Raw genomic sequence first — 21,094 nt, 5'->3', positions numbered from 1 at the left:
CTAGTTGTCAGCCATCCTGTTGTCCAAACTCTATTTTGTACAGCGAGTCAGGTGAATAACTTGTATTTTCTCCTATAATATAAACACTAGTGTGCGACTGTCTTCGGTTAAAAAAAACTTGCACCCCTATCTTTTTTCTTATAAACCTTAAATTTAGAGTTGAATCGGAGGGTTTTCACCGAAGTTTATTTTCTAGCCTTGGCTTTTAGATCACTAAGAATACATATATAAAAATTTATTCACAATTATTTTTCATTTGTAAATATGTCATTTGTTTGTTTTTTCAATCAAACAATCACCCCCTTGCATTTTCTAGGTGCCAATAACGTTAATTGCCGCACGTTCAGCTAGCACCGTGATATTCTGAAAACTTCAGAGCCTTTTTTTTAGAACAAAACTTCAGAGCCTTTTGGAACAATCGTAGTAGTATATTAGGGTGGTGTTTGGGACAAGGGACTAATTTTTAGTCATTTGTCCCATCGAATGTTTAGACGCTTATTATAAATAGTAAACGTAGTATATAAATAAAATCCATGTATAATCTTAGACTAATTTGCGAGACGAATCTAATAAGCCTAATTAATCCATGATTAGGCTATATAATGTTACAGTAAACATGCTCTAATTGTGAATTAATTAGGCTTAAAAAATTAATTAGTGGATTAACACTTATTTATGAAATTAATTTTTTATTAGTTTATGTTTAGTTTCGAAACATCCAATGTGCCACGGGTCTAAACAACCCTAGTACATCTGATTTACGGTACGGAAGTTGCAGAAGGTGAACAGGAAGATTAATGGCAGATAGTACACTAGTACAGTTTGACAATTGACATGTTCGCATTCCGCAAGCGCGCAGAGTTCTTTGCCGACCAAGAAGGCACAACCACTCACATTCGCCAAACATTCAGCAGTCAGGATTCAGGACGGATAAAACACACGTTAATTAAGCTCAAAATCAAACACCTACGAGTACCTCCTATCTTCCAGCTTTAGCAAGTACACATGCATGTACTGGCTCGATAAGCGCACGTTTTTTCACCAGTACAAGCAGGGAGGCGACGCCCTTGGTCGCTTGCTGCCGGCGCCCCACTCCGCGTGCATCTGCGGCACCCACCGCTCCCGGTTGGCCCGCTCGTCGGCGGCGACAGCAACGTCACTGAGCAGCTGCTCCCGGCCGGCCCACGCCGCGTAATCGTCTGGCACCCCACCGATCTGAGCCAGCCCACCCTGCACATCGGAAACCAGGGAAATGCCAATTGCCACATGAGTCCAAGCACAAGTTTCTAGCTACCTTACTGTTCTGAATATGTAGATGTACGGTTAAATTTCGAATATGATATGCAGGTGGTCTCCACAGGACAGGATATTATCCTGACACTCTGATCCAGCAACCCTGTTTTTAGTTCTTTTTAATTGTTGCTAGCTGTGAGTATGGCTATAAACTACCTGCATGGTTAATTGTCAGCTCGTAATATAGTGAACAAATTGGGTTTCAATGCATACGACACACTGCAGGGCCAGACCAGATTGTGGCGTGCCGAGCTGTGCTTCATGGGAGTTTCAGGGTTTCAAGCGTGGACTGGACTGAACATGTATTCAGGTGTGCGTGCGTTGCAATGGAAATCTGAAGTTAACGGTGGAAGAACTGACCTGGCACAGCCCGTCCGAGGAGGATGAAGCGGCAGCGGCGGTGGCCTCGTCTACGAGGAAGTCCTCGACGTGCCACCCAGGAAGCGTCTTTGTGAGGTACTCGGAGATGCTGCTTCCGTCGTTCGCGCTCGCCGCGGCGGTGCCGGTTACGCTGCGGGGGCTGCTGCTGTCCTCCTCCGCTTCCTCCACCGACGGCGCGGGAGAGTCCATCGGCGCCGACGAGAGGCGCACGCCGGTGAGGAGGAACCGGCCGTGCCGCCTCGTCAGCTCGCTCGTGGTGTGCACCGCGACGTCGCACTCCCGACACAGGATCGCCCTGTCCTCCTTGCAGAACAGGAACCCCCTCTTCTCCTGCGGTACGGTACGAGCCCACGTTTCAGAATTGCAGCAGGCAAGAACTCAACCAGAGCGGCGGCCTTTAATTCGACCGCGCGCGCATATCACCTGGCAGATGTCGCAGAGCGGCGGCTTCTGGGCGCACGACGACGACGGCTGGAGGAGGGAGAAGCGGCGATGCTTCCCGGCGACCTTGTTCGCGCTGTGGACGCGGCGGTCGCACGCGTCGCACAGCGCGGCCTCGTCGGCGCAGCAGAAGACCGAGGCCGCCTCCGCCGCGCACACGTCGCACTGCACCTTCATGCCTCCTCCTCCTCCTCCTCCTTCAGTCCGATCGATCGACAGATCCGCGCGTCGCCGGGGGCAGAGGAGACAGCTAATGAAGCGGGAAGTATTGCCGCGGACCGCGGCCAGGAGAGGAGGCAGATAAGGCAGCGGAAGCTCAGGTCAATGGCTTGGGTTACAGACTAACGATGTGTCTGTCAACCGTAGTGAGAAGTAGATTGGTACCAGTAGGTTAGGAGTGGTAGTTGTAGTGCACGAGAGAGTAGAGGTGTTTATATATTGGGAGGTGGCAGTGGCACGGCCGGTTTTGAGGTGAGGCGAAAGGAAAATAAAGTTGAAAAGGCTCGGTGTCCTGCCCATCAAACTTAACCCTGATTTTGCGAAAGCTCTTATGAACCGTGTTTGTGCTGATGGGGAGATTAACTGCGGCTAGTGATCAGTCCTTGTGAGAGAAGTAACCTTAGTTATTGCCAGGACTAATCAACTCCATGTTGTATGTGCATCTGGTGCTCTAAGCAATACCTTTTTCTCTGTGCTAAGAAAAGAACAACTGGAACATTTTGTAGGACAAGTTACAGTCTAGTACATCGTTTCTTCCGCACAATGTGGCAAATAAATATTGCCGCATAAGCGAGGAAAAAGGTCATCGTGTCGAGATCAATTGCATCTCCAATAAATAAGAAAGCTTCATGCTCCATCATGCTTTCATGTCGAGAAAAAAATGTTGAAAGGAAAAGCGCACTCGTTTTCGGGACCACTCGCGATGATACTATCAAGGCCTGATCATCTTCACCCAAGCTGAATCTGTCCCAATTACACTCGTCTTCACGTGCAATAACAGTGTGTCAACAGTATGATTGACCGCTGACAGCAAAAGTGTTACCTCTCACATCCGGCGCCGTACTCACGTCACAACGAGCTCAGTCTGAGACTTTTTCACAACGCATGCTTTTGACAATTTGCAAAAGATCATGCCACAGAGCCAGGTAATCTGAAATGTTTTGTTGTTGTTAGTGTGCGCAATATCTTAACAGATAGGGAAGATGAATTATATCCCCAGAGTCCGTGCACGTTATATTAATTAACAACTTTGTTTTGTGGCAACCGAGAGCGCATGAAGTCACGCATTACCGTTTGCACGTCGCGTTATCTCACCTTTCACTCGAATGGACTGAAGAAAGTTCGAGCCTGGTGCGACCGTGCGAGGCAGCGTCCGTTCCAAGGCATTTTTGCCACAGCTACTACTCCTAGACTATGAGCACGCTGGCTGAACTGGTAAACGGAGTATTAAATAATATATATGAGTTTATTTAAATAATTAAATAAATCTATTTTTAAATTTATATTATTTAAACTATATCTGTTTTACTGTATAAGTTTTTCTGGTCTTATATATATTCATATAAATGTATTTATTTAGATATATATATAAATTATATATATTGATCAATGAACAATTTCAAATATATAAGACTAAAAAGTATTACTATATCAAATTAAGAGAATATTTAATTAATTATGTGATAATGACTATAATTGTCTATCATGCCATGATGGGCATGAAATGGGCTGTTCATGTTGATCGACATGGCCGCATGGGCGCTCTAAGGTGGCTCATTATCACTAATGAGGACATTGACCGTGTTATTTTTCTTTATGAAAGATAAAAGATAAAAGGTTATCTGATTTTTAATAGTTATTTAATAGTATAAATGATAAACTTAACTAATATATAATTAAAAATCAACTCTGCAAAGGCAAGAAGATGTACTTCTATGTATAAACATTTTTCAAAACATACACTCAGTTCGGAAACATAAGCGCAAAAGGTTGAGGAATAATCTCGCTAAAGAACCCAGCCAATAGTCATGCAACTTGATCCCTCCTCATCTGCAATTTGCATTCTTCTTTGGAAGCACTTTCGCCCATTCTTTTGATATTATTAGTTGTGGATAATTCGTGCACCTATACGTGTGATGATTTTTTTTTCAAAACTTTCAATATTAGCGCTCATTAAAGCACTTGTTTTGTAATATTTACTTCATCCGTTGGCCTTTACTCTTCATCCATATTTCTTGTGACAAGAACGTGTCCTAAGCCAAGGGAAGAAGATGATGGTGAATTGGTGATGATGACCACGGTGAAGAAAGTGCTGAACTTTTCTTTATCGCGTCATATATGATGCACAAGCATAAATTCCATAAATTTCTCACTGGAATTCTGAGCCTTATCTTTTTGTTTTGTTTATGCTTATAAACAGAATTTAAATTTTTAACCTTAAATTTAGAGTTTATTTTGGAGCTTTTTAATCAAAGTTTATTTTGTTGTGTTTTCTTTTAATTAATAATAACATGTATATAAAAATTTTATTCGTAAATTATTTTTTGTTTACAAATATACCGCTAGACTTTTCCACCAAAAAGTCAAACGATGGGCCTTTCTGCTGACAAAACACATGCATATCTAGGTTCACACTCTCAGACTGAATTGAGTACATTAAAAATAAATACATTATGTATGTTTGCAAGCTTAGCCCTGTTTTCTTGAGCTCATGTACTGGCATTATTCGTTCCACATTTCGAGAAATACATTTTCTCAATTTATAGTTGCACTATATTGATTAGATTACTTATAATACTCCACAAAATGTTAGGTCAAAGTACTACTCACACATTGAGATATAGAAAAAAACAAATCCAACATATGACAAGTAGAAACTGAATTGAGTGCATTAGAAATGAATACATTATGTATGTTTGCAAGCTTAGCCCTGTTTTTTTTAGCTCACGCACTAGGATTATTCGTTCCACATTTTGAGAAATACATTTTCTCAGTTTAAAGTTCTACTATATTGATTAGATTACTTATAACTCCACAAAATGTTAGATCAAAGCACTACTCACACATTGAGATATAGAAAAAAAACAAATCCAACATATGACATGTAGCGGTATAGTTCATAACCAAACTTGTATATTCTTTAAATTATCGGATCCGCTCACATCGCTAGGTCCTAGGATGGCACAAGCGGCGACCAACTGAGTGTCGTCGCCACTCCTCCTTTGTCGTGTCCGACTAGGGTAGTTGAGAACGTAGGGTTGGGTCAGTGTTAGGGTGTGAGTGAGACAGTACCAACAAGAAGGAGATACATGATTTTTTTTTATAGGTTCGGACTCTCTTAGGTAATAGTCCTACTTTTTTCGGTAGCAGTTGGTTTTGCTATAATATCAATCTCACGTCACTAAAGCGTACAAGTAGGAAACGCTAGTATAGTCTGCAATTATCTCGGCATGGTAGCACTGCTATGGTCATCAGTGGCTAGGTATTGTCAGGCTCTTCAATGTCAGGTTGATGAGATTTATATTGTGTTGGCTTATAGTTGTCCCTTAGGGTATATCGAGTTGGATCAATCTCTAGTTGCCCCCTATGGCCCTTTAGTCTATCTCCTCCTCCTAGGGGGTCTTGTATTTATATCCATGGTTTGCCTCTAGTTCAAGTAGAACCAGAGAGACAAGTATAAAACTATCTGAACCATCTCGGTATAAACCAAATAGAAATTTAAAGTCCCTAAGCAAAACGATTAGGTAAGTAGAATCATACATGGATTGGACTACCTTTGTTTTCTTGTCTAAGTACAGTTTTCTTATTATGTTGTATCCTTCCTTATCTAGTTGCGACTATCCATATGTTTGTCACCTTTTCCGTATAAGATTAGATATGTCATACTCCTGCTAAGGTAAGTACACGTCTATTGCATACCCCCATATTCGTAGCGCTGACATCCCCCGCCACCTGAGTAGTTGCCATCAAAGCCGGGTGAGCACGAGGACGGTGGGTGGGCTCCCTTCGTCCTCTCGCAATCGCAATGGCTTAGGGCATTGCTAAGACCTGAGAAAGGTTTTGAGTGGTGCTCACTCGCTTAGGGGTAGCGAAGCAGCATGATGACAACATTGGTAGAGCCTAACAGTGTGCGTGGTGGAGCCCTGCGGTCAATGATGATGGCGGTAGACAACGACAGTGGGACCACCATGAATCCAGGTCACGTGGGCACACGCTACAGATGGCGACGACGATGGGGCTGCATGCATGGCGACGGTAGCGACGAAGTGGCAGTAGTCGGCACCCCCCCTGCGTAAGTTTCTTGGTTGGTGGTGTGGTGGCAATGGTGTGGTCTTTGGGAATATGCAAGGTCAGACGGATCGGTCGGTGTCATAGACAAGTCAGAAAGTTGTTGGATGCAACGGTTTGGCAATACTTCTACTTTTTACTGGTTGGTTGTGTGCTGGGGTGGGGTAGGGAATTGTTGGCGAAAGATTGATGAGATATTTCCCATTTTGACAACGGCGGCACCCTTTGGTGCCGCTTCCCACCTTTGAGGTGTCATTATGGTGTTTATCCCCTCTCTTCTCGTACCAAGCTTTCAGGTGAAAAGTGAAAACCATGTTTCAGATTTCGGATGGCAGCAACAGAGTGTCATGTCGTGTCGTTGTTGGGGACACTATTTTGGGGAATCTTCCTTGTGCAGTAGTGGTGATTATTTTGCTCATATTTCTACTCAATATTTTTTTTGCCTCGCAGCGTTTCTCGCGGAGCGTATTGGATGGTATGGTAGTGGTAAATGTGGACGAGCGATTGATTTACAACTCAAGTACTCTTCGACGCGATCTTCTATTATGGGTGGATGTTAGTCGCCATCGGTGATGTAAGCGAAATTCGATCGACACAACGATCAAGCGCTGGTGTTGAAGATTTTGTTTCCTAGTTTGAGGAGGACGAGGACGAGGACGACTCACAACTTATAAGCCACTAGGAAAAACGGTGATGCTGATCAAGCTAAATTGGAGGTTATCTACCTATTTAGGCTTGTTGTAGGCCGTTTTCTTGTTTTTAATCAGATTGTGATTTTATAATTCACAATTATGCAACCGTAACCTCTATAATTATTGAGTGTAGCTTATTTAAAGTACCAGAATGAATCCTATTATCTTCAAAATTTTGTTGGATTATAATACATTCCCTTATTTAACCTATTTCTTAAATGGACAATCCACTCAATCAAACAGAACCAGCCTTGCAGGTCGTTGTATGCTCTAGGGGGTGATTGTTTGGTTCTTTTTCTCAAACAATATATTTGCAAATAAAATAAAATTGATAAATAAAGTATTTATATATGTGTTTTAACTATCTAAAGCAAAGATCAAAGACTGAAAAATAAATTACGATAAAAATACTCTAAATTAACTTAAATTTAAGATTAAAATTCAAATTGTACCTTACCATCATAGACAGAAACGAAAAGTAACAGTACTTGCTCCGCCATTCCCACGAATAAAAATACTCAGCTACACAAGAACATGGCGACAGCGCATCCCTAGATCGTGCAGTTTAGAATACAATGATCTGCACACATCGGACCGCTGCAAGTGCCAGGTGCTCCAATGGCAGCTGCAACAATTGGAAATTGAAAAGTAAGGCCGTTTTTGCTGATTATAACAAATCCAAATTCTAAAAGCGTACGATTCTTGAACGATGCTATGGTCCCCTATTGTTGCTTGCTTGCATCCTAATGATCTAACCCCTCCACTGATTCTCGTAAATACCTTTCCATTGATGTCACGGGTGACCTCAATTACCGAGATTTCATTAGGATATGTAGTTATGTACGCTCCTGCCTGGCACAGATCCGCTAGATTACGGGGAGCTCAGTCTTGCATATGCAGCCACACACACAACACGGAGAAGGTTGCTAGGAAGAACATGATTGACCAATGCGAAGTTAATTTCTCAATTACCACAGCTTTATCAGACTTCTCAGCCTGGCACAGACAGAAAATCCTGCCAAGTTTAAAGAAACGCATGTCGATTGCAGCCTGCAGATATTTAGCTGTGTACATGTCACTGTCCGCGTGCTCAGCGCTGCACATCACGCTGCGAGTTCCATATAATTTCCATTGGATGGAGACATGGATTGATACTATCTGCAGATAAGCCGGGAGAGTTCAGATCAGTCGGGCAACCTGCTGCACCCGGGAGGAATAAGAAAAGTGCAGGGGTTCATCCGAGTTGTTCATCCGAGACAAGGAAAAAGGGCACCCTTGGCGGTATGCGCTTTTCTTGGCTGGCGTCATGGGCGTGGAGATCACATCCGGAAGGATCACCAGATAACCTGCATCTATCAGCCGTCCAGCCGTGCCGCGCCGCAACATGGAGAATTGGAGATACGGCATGATCTGTTCACACGAGGATTGATTGAGGTGCTGTTTAGATTCAGGGATTTTTTTATAGTTACTTGTCACATCGAATGTTTGGACGTTAATTAGAAGTATCAAATATGGACCGATAATAAAACTAATTGCATAAATAAATGCTATTTTATTGGATAAATTTTTTAAGCCTAATTAAACCACGATTAACAAATATTTACTGTAGCATCATATTCACTAGTCATGTACTAATTAGGCTCAATAGATTTGTCTCGTCAAATAGTCCAAAGTGTGATATGGGTTTTATTAATAGTCTATATTTAATACTTCTAATTAGTGTCCAAACATTCGATATGACAAGGACTAAAAAAAGTCCCGGAATAACCAAACAGGCTCTGATTGCTGTTGATCCAACTTGCTCCGATCCATAGGTGGTGTTTAGTTGCCAAAATTTTTTAGCAAAAACATCACATCGAACGTTTGACCAGATGTCGAAAGGGGTTTTTGGACACGAATGAAAAAACAAATTTCACGGCTAGCCTAGAAACCGCGAGACGAATCTTTTGAGCCTAATTAATCCGTCATTAGCACATGTTGGTTACTGTATCACTTATGGCTAATCATGGACTAATTAAGCTCAAAAGATTCGTCTTAAAATTTTTTCCATAACTATGTAATTAGTTTTTTTGGTTCATCTATGTTTAATGCTTTATTTAGGTGTCCAAAAATTCGATGTGATGCTCTTAGAAAAAATTTTTGGGAACTAAACAAGGCCTTAATTGATGGTCAGGAAGTACAGATTTTTATTGGGTTAAAAAGGCACCTGGACCAATCACTCATTCACTTGGTATAAGAACCAAGGGCATCACTGATATTTACTACCTACAGTAAATAAGGCTAATCTCTACGTCAGTAGATATCAGTTCTTGTTGTAGGACAATGGTGAAAGAATAAAAGTGGGTAGTAAGCTGGACCTCACTATCACTAACTTGAGAGAGAAAGATAAGAGAAATTATTTGTTTATTTCTTATGACAACTATATAGCAAGCATATTATCTGGTATTAGCTACTTACTACTTTCCCAATGGTCGTGTTCGGCTCCCCAGTTAGATATCTAACCCCCTCTTTTTTCACACGTACGTTTTTCGAACTGCTAAACAGTGTATTTTTTACGAATATTTTTTATAAAAAAGTTGTTTTAAAAATCATATTAATCTATTTTATATTTTTTTAATAATTAATTAATCATGTACTAGTCTATTACTATGTTTTCCGCACCAAATAACTAACTCATCTCCCCTCCAAACGAACGTAGCCTATATATACAACCTGATAGTAGTATTATTTTATTTCTTACTATCCATTTTAGATACACATCGTGGATGCCGTAAGAAGTTGCATAGCCGCCGTGTTGCCTCTGCTTTGATAACTTCTGTTACGCTACAGTAGCGGTAGTACTACCGCTTTGGTCAGGAGGGAGGAGGGTGAACAGTATCACACGCAAGATGAGAAAAGGTCAAGCCGTCGTCCATGATACAACACGATGCAACATCCCCCCGGCCGTAAATGCCGTCGTTTTTTTTTTGTTCTCGGTTTTTCAGAAGCGATGCACGAAAAAGGTTCCAATCTCGGATGAATACCCCCCGGGAAGATAGCCACAAGGGCTGCAACCTGCGCCACGGAAATCGCTCAGCTCCAGGAAAACGAACGCCGCCGGATCATGTGGTAGCCAGAGGGATTGGTAGTTTGCGGCGCGTGCCGTGCGGGTGCAGGCATCGCTGTACTGTTTCTCCGCGCACTTTTCGCATGCTGCGCACTATTATCGGCGACGGCGATACGGCGGCGCGCGGGAGACGATGGCGACGCGACGGCTATCTCGGAGGCAATCAATCTCGTTAGGCCGTCGGTGGTATGGAGTAGCTGGCTCGCTGCGACTGCGAACGGCGATCTCACGTCTGAGTCCGACGCGACGTCGCCGATGCAGGAGGCTGCGGCGACGCTTTCACGGCGCGAGAGGATAGGAATATCAAAAGGTCTAGCAGCTAACGTTCCGTTAAACCACACGGACATTTTATACGTACAAACTTTGTCTATATTTTTAAAGTTATTTTTTTATTAAATACTTTATACGTTAAATTTGTTTCATGTATAGATTTTTATATAGCAAGCTTCTATGCATAAAGACGGAACTTTATATATACCAACATACAGTATAAAACTATAGTATTATACAAGCTTTCTAATCATACGCACAGGTTAATCGACGTTCAGCGTTTATCTATTAGACCGACTCTAAGAATATTCGCGCCCTAATTATTGGTGCGACGTGCTCTCTGCTCCTTCCTCCGAGATTATTGGGGGTAAAAGCTCGCTTTTGTCATTTTCTTCGTTGAAACGATCAGAAGCGCTACGTTCACTTCCGAGATCCCGGTCGATTGCGTCGCGCCTCGTTTGCTTTCCTCAACCTCAAGATTCCTCTTGATCTTTTTGATAGGATCCTGATCTATTTTAGCTGGAGCGGGTGTTCAACTTGCCGGCGAATATGGCGAGACGACAAAGATTTCTGGCTGATCTCTCCGAGAGGCATGCAAACAAACAAAAGGTTTCGGAAACACTGCTTCATGGAGGTGTAGGCCCATTTGTTGGCTTTTTATGCCCATTTATACTTTGTGGCTGTGGTGAGGTCCAGTTCGCAGATACCTGGCCCATTATTGGTGAATGGGATCTTTCGAAAGGATAGTGCTCCCGTACATACTGGCCAATGGGCCACGGGTACTTTGTTTGTCTTTGGAATGGGCCACACGGGAGCGTCGTCCTCAGCAGAGCCATCAAGCCAATCCGCGTGGACGCGGTCCACCACGGCCGCCGCCCCGTGGGCCCCGCATGCCACGACCACCGACCGGTGGGCCCGGCCCAGCACGGCAGAACGGTTTATAGGCCAGAGAGGCGGAGACGACGCGGTTCGTCCGCCACCGTCGGTGAGACGGTGACCGTCTCCGTCCTTGGGCCGTGCACGGAAGCCGCGAAGCCAACCACCGCGAAGCCATCAGAGGAGCAGGTCGTCCGCGGTCCGTCCCCCTCCACTACCCGCTAGGCCGCTACCCCTCCTCGTCACCAATCCCTCGTCGTCGTCGTCCTCCAGCCAGAAAACCAAACGCGGAAAAAGGAGGAGGAGAAGTGAAAAAGGTAAGAGGGCGGCCGCCGGCCGACGCGTCCTACCCCCCTCCCCCGGTCTCCGCGCCGCGGCTTGTGCGTCCGGAGGCTGGGCGCCATGGAGGCGCTGTGGAAGCAGGCATCTAGGCTCAAGGAGCAGGTCTCCCGCCAGGTGACGCCCCCCCCCCCCCCCCCCCCCCCCCCGGCGCCCCCCTGACCTGCTGTATTGGTACAGTTCTCGATCGATCCATTCATCCAAGTAGAGTAGGCCGCGGGTATGTAGTGATTGCGCGTCATTACATCCGACGGGGGACGATCTCTGTCTGTCTTGTTTGGTCTGGTTTCTAAGTTGATGTACATGTATGGGTTTCGAGAAGCTATGGTGCTCATGCGTGCTTATTATGGTGCACGGTTTGGTCGCTCGCTAATTCATCCATGCTGGAAAACGGTGGAATGAATTGAGTTGGGAGGTCCAAACCTACTTCGATGCACATGTTAGTAATCCTGAGAAAAAACAAGTTATGATTGTGATGACAGGGTTGGTCAAATTAGTTAAGCTAATTACAATATATGTGCAGGTTTTTGATTTAGAAACATGGCTCGCAATTTTCTGTTAGAAATACAGAACCATATAAAGCTTGATTTATTTATATCCATTTTGCACAAAAGTAGGAAAATTGGCCGAAATTAAGTAGCCTTAGGAGCACTCCTCTATGTTAATGGTATTAGAGGGCTACAAGCCTAGGAACACAGATATGTTTATCAGGCAAAACAACAAAATTGGGAACAGTATCAGGTATAGGCATTCAGGTGGTCTGTTTGCAGTGTTCTGATTTTAAACCCATACAAATTATTTTCTATGAATCTGAACTGGAACGGCCGTTATATTTTATTTAAAACCACTGTTCCAATTATGATATGGACTATATGAGCAAGGTGATCTTACAATTCAGCGACAACTTTAAACACATGTTACTGTGGTTAACTTGCTATGCTAATGTTTGCGATTTGCAAAGTAACTAGAAACTTCAGTGTGTTAAACGCCAGCTCCATATATGCCTTCACCTGGAAATCCGACTATGAATACTAGATACTTCCTCCAGCAGTAAATACTTGACGTTTCCGACCAGAGAACTGGCCTGCTTGTATCTTTATTTTACTGTCGGAAACGACATATCATATCAACTGGAGGGAGTTCTTGATTTGTAAATATGTACTGTGGTACTCCCTCCGTTTCATATTATAAGACTTTATGGTTTGCCTAGATCCATCCATGTATCAATGTACATGTTTTACATATGTGTCTAGATTTATTAGCATACGTATGAATCTTGGCAAGACCAAAAAGTCTTGTAATATGATGGAAGGAATATTTTTTATGGTATGGGGCATAGGAGTATTTAAGTTGAAAGTCAGCTTTTTCAATCTGGGTATGAACTGCGTAACATTGTATCATTCTACACCATTGCAGGGTGTGTTTAAGCCGTTTGGAGCTGCCTATGGAAATTCAGATAATGCGTTTACAGATGAATCAGAAGTTAATCTACACCAGAGGCTGGAAAAACTATACCTATCAACTCGTGCTGCTAAAGTACGAGCAAGACAAATTTATTCTCTCTTGTTGTTCTACCTAAATTACTTTTTATAAACGTTGGCATCTTTTGGCCAGCATTTTCAAAGGGACATTGTGCGGGGTGTGGAGGGATACATAGTCACTGGATCCAAACAAGTGGACATAGGTATGTTTCTCCAACTATATAGGCAGGCTTGGCTGCTGTGGCTGCGGCTGCAGAGCCAACTGCCACATCAAGCAGCTGAGCATGCATATATTAGGTGATCAGAATACTTTTAGCTTAACGTGATATTCATTACTCAATGTAACATATACATTACTGTATGTTGATTAGATTCATTTTAAATCTATAGGAAATAAATTGTCCGACGATAGCCAGAAATATGGCACAGGAAACACATGTACAAGTGGTAACACTTTATCCAAGGCTGCTACATATTATGGGAGGGCTCGTTCTATGATGGAAAAGGAACGTGGGAACATGTTGAGAGCATTTGGTACACAGGTCCGTTCATGACTTTATGGTGCTTGATATGTTTTTACCTATGCACCAAGTTGCAACTGCGTGCTTCAGTAAAAAGCCAAGCACATTTGTAATCTTATGATTGTATAATATTTTGATTATAATTTGACAGGCTCTCTTTTCATTTTTTTTAATTTTTATTGTGTATAAAGAGCATGAAATATTATTGATTTGTAGGTGGCAGAGCCACTGCGAGCAATGGTTATGGGTGCACCTTTAGAAGATGCTAGACATCTAGCCCAGAGATATGACCGAATGAGGCAAGAGGCTGAAGCCCAGGTGAAGTAGTGTATAACTTTTAGTTAAGTTTCTAGTATTCTTCAAGGTTGTATTAACATCCCAGAATATACTGCTCGCGTGGCGTTACAACGTTAAACAGAAGCTATATGGTGAAAACAGTTTAGCTTATGTATTTCTATAGTTCTACTTCTACACCTTCCTTATTCCTTTTACTGTGAGGCTTACAGATGTATAGTGGAGAAATTGGCATGGGGAAAATGAAAAATGATGTGCATTCTCTAGACTCTCTAAACCAGAACTATCTCATTGATTATGTGTACATTCAGGTCTTGTCCACCTTACTCGTATATAGAATCTCCATAACTAGAAACTGTGATTACCAGTGACATTGCCAAGTTGCCAGATTCCATCATCTAATCCTACCTAGATTTTTTATAAGCATCAGTTGCACACAGGCTACCTAAGATCCTAGGCTGCGTTCGGGTAAGAAGGTGATAAGTTAACTTACCCGACGCGGAAAACGTAGTAATAGACTAATACATGATTAATTAATTATTAATTATTTAAAAAAATATAAAATAGATTAATATGATTTTTTAAAACAACTTTTCTATAGAAAAAAAACACGCCGTTTAGCAGTTCGGGAAGCGTGCACGCAGAAAACGAGGGGGTTAAGTTATCTAACCGCCAGGGCGAACACGGCCCTACTACCATCTCAGAACCTGTGATTTAGTTGAGTCATTCCGAAATTTTAGGTACATAAGTAATCAGTGTTCTTTTTCTGTGGATTGCATTTTTGGTTTGAATTGAACTGTCTAGCTTATTTTCGTTGTGCGCTTCCGTAGGCTGTTGAAGTTTCAAGACGGCAAAACAGAGCGAGAGAATCTGCTGCAAATGGAGAAATGTCAAAGCTAGAAGCTGCTGAATACAAACTTGAAGAACTTAAGTCAAGCATGGTGGGATTAGGGAAGGAAGCTGTTGCAGCGATGGCTGCCGTTGAGGCTCAACAGCAAAGATTGACATTACAACGCCTTATTGCGATGGTAACTATGAACTATACCAGTTAACAAGACATTTTTCACTGTGTCATGCTATTGCATTTTATTTTAAAATTATATAGCTGCTAACCGGTCCTGCTTTTGCTTGAAGGTTGAAGCTGAAAGAGCATACCATCAGAAAGTTCTGGAAATTCTTGACCACCTGGAACAAGAAGTATGTATACTCCAGCAGTTTTTACATTTTTTTCAAAAAAAAAAGGCCTGTTGGCACAGCCCACACACAATGTGAAGCATGCAGAAGTCCTGTATGCATCAACTTAATGGCTATTATCTGATTGGCTAGATGGTATCTGAGCGTCAAAAGATTGAAGCACCTCCGACCCCATCAGAAGAAAGTTACATGGCACAGCCACCACCATCTTATGACGAAGTCAATGGCATGTTTGCATCCTCCTCTGTCGATGATTCAGTGACATCTGTAGATTTCTTCCTTGGAGAGGTGTGGCTTTTTTCTGATGCAAAATGTATCCCCACCCCCCCCCCCCCCCCCCCCCCCCCCCAATCTGCCAAACGGACATGGAGTTACCAATGTAGCATGCTTCTTACATGTACCTGTTTGTTCGTGATATGCAGGCCCTTGATTCCTTCAAGGCTGAAAGTGAGTCTGAGCTTAACTTGTCGCTTGGAGACATTGTTATTGTCCGGAAGGTAATACCTCTGATATATATTTTTGTGATCAACTGAGTTGCCATTGCCAATACTGTCCCGGTGCTTCTAAATACAATTTTCTAGCAAACATATCATTATTGAGATGACAATAATGTAATGTTGTCCTGTCCAAACCCAGATATCAAGCAATGGTTGGGCAGAAGGCGAATGCAAGGGAAAAGCAGGATGGTTCCCACATGCTTATATCGAAAGACGAGAGCGAGTTCTAGCGAGCAAAGTTCCACATATTTTCTAGGGTCTTCGAGGATGAATGTGTGTAGTTTTGATTTCACTTGTTGGAACAGTATATACGTCTTTGCTCCCACTTAAAGCTTCCACGTGATGCTTTCTGATTCATGTGTATAGACTACATTTTGTGCTATTGACAACTTTTTAGTCACATGTCACATCGGATTTTTGACACTAATTTGAAGTATTAAACATAGACTAATAAAAAAACTAATTTCATAAATGAGTGGTAATCCACGAGATGATTTTTTTAAGTCTAATTAATCCATAATTAGAACATGTTTACTGTAGCATCACATAGGATAATTATGGATTAATTAGGCTCAAATGATTCGTCTCGTGAATTAGTCCAAGATTATGGGTGAGTTTTATTAATAGTCTATGTTTACTATTTATAATAAGTGTCCAAACATTCGATGGGACGAGGGGTTAAAGTAGCCCTTGTCCCAAACACCCCCGTAGTTGTTTCAAAGGTGTAAGGTACTTCCTAAGGCAGTTCTTAACCTTCTTTTTATCACTGTGTTTTTCTGTGTATACATACATCAAGGGTATGAATGCACGCTACTGAAGTAGCCAGTCCAAAAGAGGATACTACTGGAGGTGAAACGGTCAACCTGAAGCTACCATACCATCTGTTTTGGCAGAAGATTAAACAGAGAAACCTAATCTTTCATGCTCGTAACTTGTGGGCTGTGGCTGTTCCGTGTTCCAGATGCTGATGGGTACGTAGGAAGAAGGAACAGGATGGCGTGGAAATCAATGCTTTGTCAAGGCAAATCAACGATGCCCTGAACAGAAGGCTTCTGTATGGCTGCATGCGTGCCACCAGCAGAATCTGGCCCGTTTCCTGTAAGCAAGCAGACGAAACTGCCGACGAGGGCGCTGTTCCAACACTTGTAAACAAAGGGCCGTAACCCTTTCCTGAATGCTTGAATGCAATGCTAGATTTAACATTGATGCAGTTCCACTCGTTCAAGAAGCAGGAGTAATTGGCGTAAAAGTGGAAGGGAAAAACGCCAAAGGTGCAGAGTTTGCAGTGTATCAGACTATCAGTTTAAGCACCCACCACTTCTTGCAGGCTTAATCAGTCGGGTGGTCCACTGGGACAGCAGCTAGTCGGCTGAGCCTTATCGAAATGGTTGTGCTTGGGCCACACATACTGACCAAAATAATGAAAGCAATGCGACAACAGCAAAAAACTAACATGCGACAACCAAAAAAAACCTAACACCGATCTCTGATCGAGAGAGGGGGTGTTGCGAGAATCGAACTCGCGACCTCTCGCACCCGAAGCGAGAATCATACCACTAGACCAAACACCCTTTGTGATTTATAGAGTTAATCTAGATATTTTAAAAATACTGGACACAATGTACCATGAGATCATCCGGTGTCAGGATGATTTTTGGTAGCTCCAAAAGACACAGACGAACGGCAGGGAGTAGAAAAGGGGAAATGGGACAAGGCGACGTCCTCGCGCCAATCATGCAGTTCTGGACAACACGCCTGCATGCTTCCACACACGGAAAAAGGATATCGAGGACACGAGTAAAAACTAAAAAAGAGTTGCATCACCCACAGCAACCACTCCGAGCCTTAGGTGTCATGCACACACATATGCCTCGCCTCATGGAATGACTTCATTACGGATTTGCTGGTGACCTACCATTCCAATCGATCGCTTATCTCTTCCGGTGGGTAAACCGAAATCAGTTAGGCGATATACCGAGATTGACCCCTTCGCTACTCGGAGTGGCTGTGGCTACGAGAGCGGGGAGGTGGACGGACGAGGGAGATAGCCGCCTTCGCCGTCGGTATCACCACTGTCACCTCGCCGGCCCAACCCACTGACAGATAAGCTGCGTTCGTAAGCTGCCACATGATATTCTTAACATCCACAGGCTGGATGTCCTCCCGAATTAGCTCATGTACAGGAGTATATTCATTCAGACAGTAAATATAGGTGAAATTTCTTCCCAGTGATCAGCCAAGCACCTGACTGAGACAATTTTCAGAAACACACATGCCAGGATAGAATTAGCAGGTTCTTCGTCAGATTTTGATCAAAATGAGGTGGTGTTTAAACTGAGAAAATTTTTGGGAGAAGTGTAACGTCAATTGTTTGACAAGATATCGGAAGGTGTTTTCGGACACGAATGAAAAAACGAATTTCACGGCTAGCTTATAAACCGCAAGACGAATATTTTGAGTCTAATTAATCGGTCATTACCCCATGTTGGTTACTGTAGCACTTATGACTAATCATGGGCTAATTAGGCTCAAAAGATTCATCTCAAAGATTTCTTTCATAACTGTGTAATTAGTTTTTTGGTTCATGCTTTATTTAAAAGTCCAAAAATTTGATGTGATATTTTTGGAAAAAAAATTTAGGAAACTTGCCTGATCGCAGTCGAAGGGAAAGATTTTGCTTACTGTAAAGCCTGTCTCCCCCGGCCCTCCCTACCTCTCCCTACATACTCCTGGCCACTGTGTGGTGTCAGTGCGTGCGTAAATTAAAGTGGTCAAAAGCAACAGGCACACCATGGTACAGGCAGCGAGACAGACCACAGGCAAAAAAAAAAAGGGGCGGAAGATGGAGAGAGGAAGCAATCCGTACCCATCTTTCCGCCATGATCCATCATGCAAACGCAGCAATACCCGTAGTACGCTGTGCTACGCAGTCTAGGAGCACAGCAAAAAGAAACGGGAGGCTACGGCTAGCACGCCGCTCCAAATATACCTGGCCGGCCGCCGCGAGTGACCGCGCGTTTTTCGCCGATCGAGTGCGTGCTAACCCACTAATCATTACGGCCTCGTATAAGCAAGCGCCTCGCTTTCGCGTAGCACCTATCATTCCATCGCCCACATGGACAGGAAACTCATTGGAGAAGAGAGTTGAGACGCCCGCCCGGATGCGTCCTGCAATAACCATTCCCTTGTTTCTTTCTGTGCGTGCGTTGCTGCTCTGTCCCTTAGCCGGAATTTGACATGCCGCTGCTGGGTTTAGCACCCAAACGGCCAGACGGGACGAATCGATGGAAAAGGAATGCCAAGATACATTCACGGAGCAGTACTGCTAGTCTGCTGGAACATGCACATGTGTATATCGTTGCGTTTTGGTGGTTGGACGCTCGGATGCCAGATTGCCAGCTAAATGGAGTCATTTAACTATTTGCAATTTATTACTAGTGTGTCTGTAAGATACCGGTGTGTCTGTAAGATACTAGCTCTGTCAAAGAATAAGATTATTTTTTAGTTTTTTGATATAATATTTTGACTCTTCATCTTATTTGAATTTTTTTATGATTAATATTTTTATTCTTACTAGATGATAAAATTTGAATACTGCTTTATGTGTAAAAGTTTTTTATAATTTTTTTCAAATAAGACAAATGGTTAAACGTTAAACACGAAAAAACGAAAAATAAATTTATTATGGAACGGAGATAGAACGAGTCTAGGATCTACCTATCGTATACACATAAATTAATTATCATATCTAAAAGTGATAAAATATTAAATATGATAGCTCAACTGGGCAGAGGTATCATCACAAATGATGCTGTTCTCCAATAGCACAAACATTTCCGCGTATGAATTATCGACTCTACAGAACTAGAACATGAGATGCTAGAGTTGTTTCACCTGTTTGGCTGATTGATCAGTACCAGTAGTAGCTTTTTTCCACAAACATTTGGGTATACTGTGTAGTGTATACATGTACAATGCTGCATGCTTACTTGTTTTGCGTTTGGTCTCTCCTTCTGGGTCTCTGGGATGGTATTATTATTGAGCATCCATGTGACCACCATGTGTTAGACAATACGGAGCAGACAGGTATACAATCTCTGTCCTACGATAACTCTTTTTTTCACCAATCTCACGCATATCAATATAAAAGCAAAAAATGATATCATTCACTTTATCAAAATCCAATATAAGTATCACATGTTTTATCTACTATATATGTCCAAGAAGATCTTATTTTTACCTCATATTATTTGTTAAGTAATTATCAAAATGGAGTATGATAAAGTATAGTATAAATACATTCGCATTTGAAAAAAGTATGGGACAAATGTGTCATGGTTTAAAATTTTGAAAGATATTTTTGTCTTTATAACTTTATATAGGTATACGTGACATAGGCTAAAAATGGAGTCTTTGGTGATGGTGAGATTGTTAAAATAAATGATGCAATTATAATCAAAACTAAATTTATTTTGAAATAAACAAAAATGTAAGAGATAATTTTATTTTGGAACCAAAGCCATCGCCACTCTCTCTCCATCCCATAAAAATAAACCTAATACTACTAGATATGACACATTCTAATACAATAAATCTGAACTAGTCTGGTTGCAACCTAACCTCAGTGCCTCAATAACCGCTACGCTCGGTACGGACACATTGCAGGGCTAGAGCTTCCATTGACTTTCAGTGCTTCTTTTCCTTCCAATACCCTTGTTGCCATTATTCCGAGAGTACACTCCATGAGATGGAAAGCATCTCGAAGGGCTGCTTAGGCGAATCCTCTAAGGGGGTTAATTACATCCAGCGCTGTTGGGTACTTTCTCAGTTTCAAAATATTATTGATAACCTTAGTTTTAGATCTAGACGTGATATAACATATTATAGTTGTTTCAAAATATAGACATTCTCAAGTTATTTAGCGGATATTAAGGCTAATAAAAAATAATATCATTTGCCTTAATACATAAAAAGTAAATGTGGGTGGAAGGGTGGGTGAGGGTAAAACAGAAGAATCTTAAAAGATAAATGACCGATCAGACAAGTAGTATTATTAATAATGTTAGAAATATTATAAAAGAATATATTTGGAATGGTGAAAACAACACTTTCAATTTGGTAAGAGGGTTTGTCCAAATTTGTAATGCTAGCTATGTGAGATCATCTCGCTAAATTGTGTTATATCTCATACTTGATTTTAATATTTTAAGATGGATATAGTAACCAATGAATAATGTTTAGACTCACTCGAAAAAACCTACTCCCTTCATTCGAAAAATATAGGTACTTTTGTAGTCTAAATCATATATTACAATACAAACATTTATATTACTATTACTACTTATCTTATCGATCATTTTTTATTTGGATTTCTTCTCATTTTATCCTGACGTGCCTTCCCAACCAGAAATTTCACTATTTA

At 42.0% G+C, this 21,094-nt stretch overlaps 2 protein-coding genes and 1 non-coding gene across 3 annotated transcripts; 1 reads left to right on the top strand and 2 right to left on the bottom strand.

The window, feature by feature from the left end:
• Nucleotides 1–707: 707 nt before the first annotated feature.
• On the bottom strand, nucleotides 708–2,522 carry LOC102706095 (B-box zinc finger protein 20-like). Its single transcript, XM_006652528.3, has 3 exons — nucleotides 2,098–2,522; nucleotides 1,654–2,004; nucleotides 708–1,230 (listed from the first exon to the last, which is right to left on the bottom strand). The coding sequence occupies exons 1-3, from the start codon at nucleotides 2,290–2,292 to the stop codon at nucleotides 1,039–1,041; spliced, it is 738 nt and encodes a 245-aa protein (XP_006652591.1). The 5' UTR covers nucleotides 2,293–2,522; the 3' UTR covers nucleotides 708–1,038.
• A 9,069-nt stretch (nucleotides 2,523–11,591) lies between these two features.
• LOC102705809 (SH3 domain-containing protein 2-like) lies at nucleotides 11,592–16,140 on the top strand. Its single transcript, XM_006652527.3, has 10 exons — nucleotides 11,592–11,802; nucleotides 13,102–13,221; nucleotides 13,300–13,369; nucleotides 13,557–13,708; nucleotides 13,904–14,005; nucleotides 14,812–15,009; nucleotides 15,116–15,178; nucleotides 15,308–15,463; nucleotides 15,598–15,672; nucleotides 15,812–16,140. The coding sequence occupies exons 1-10, from the start codon at nucleotides 11,749–11,751 to the stop codon at nucleotides 15,926–15,928; spliced, it is 1,107 nt and encodes a 368-aa protein (XP_006652590.1). The 5' UTR covers nucleotides 11,592–11,748; the 3' UTR covers nucleotides 15,929–16,140.
• Nucleotides 16,141–17,171: 1,031 nt separating this feature from the next.
• TRNAP-CGG lies at nucleotides 17,172–17,243 on the bottom strand. The gene has a single exon. It is a non-coding gene; the product is annotated as a tRNA-Pro (tRNA).
• Between the last annotated feature and the right edge of the window lie 3,851 nt (nucleotides 17,244–21,094).

This window comes from Oryza brachyantha, chromosome 4 (assembly GCF_000231095.2).
Source record: "Oryza brachyantha chromosome 4, ObraRS2, whole genome shotgun sequence".
Classification (NCBI taxonomy): Eukaryota; Viridiplantae; Streptophyta; class Magnoliopsida; order Poales; family Poaceae; genus Oryza; species Oryza brachyantha.
Note: the sequence above shows the minus strand (reverse complement) of the source record. Positions and strands in the feature narration are given on the sequence as shown.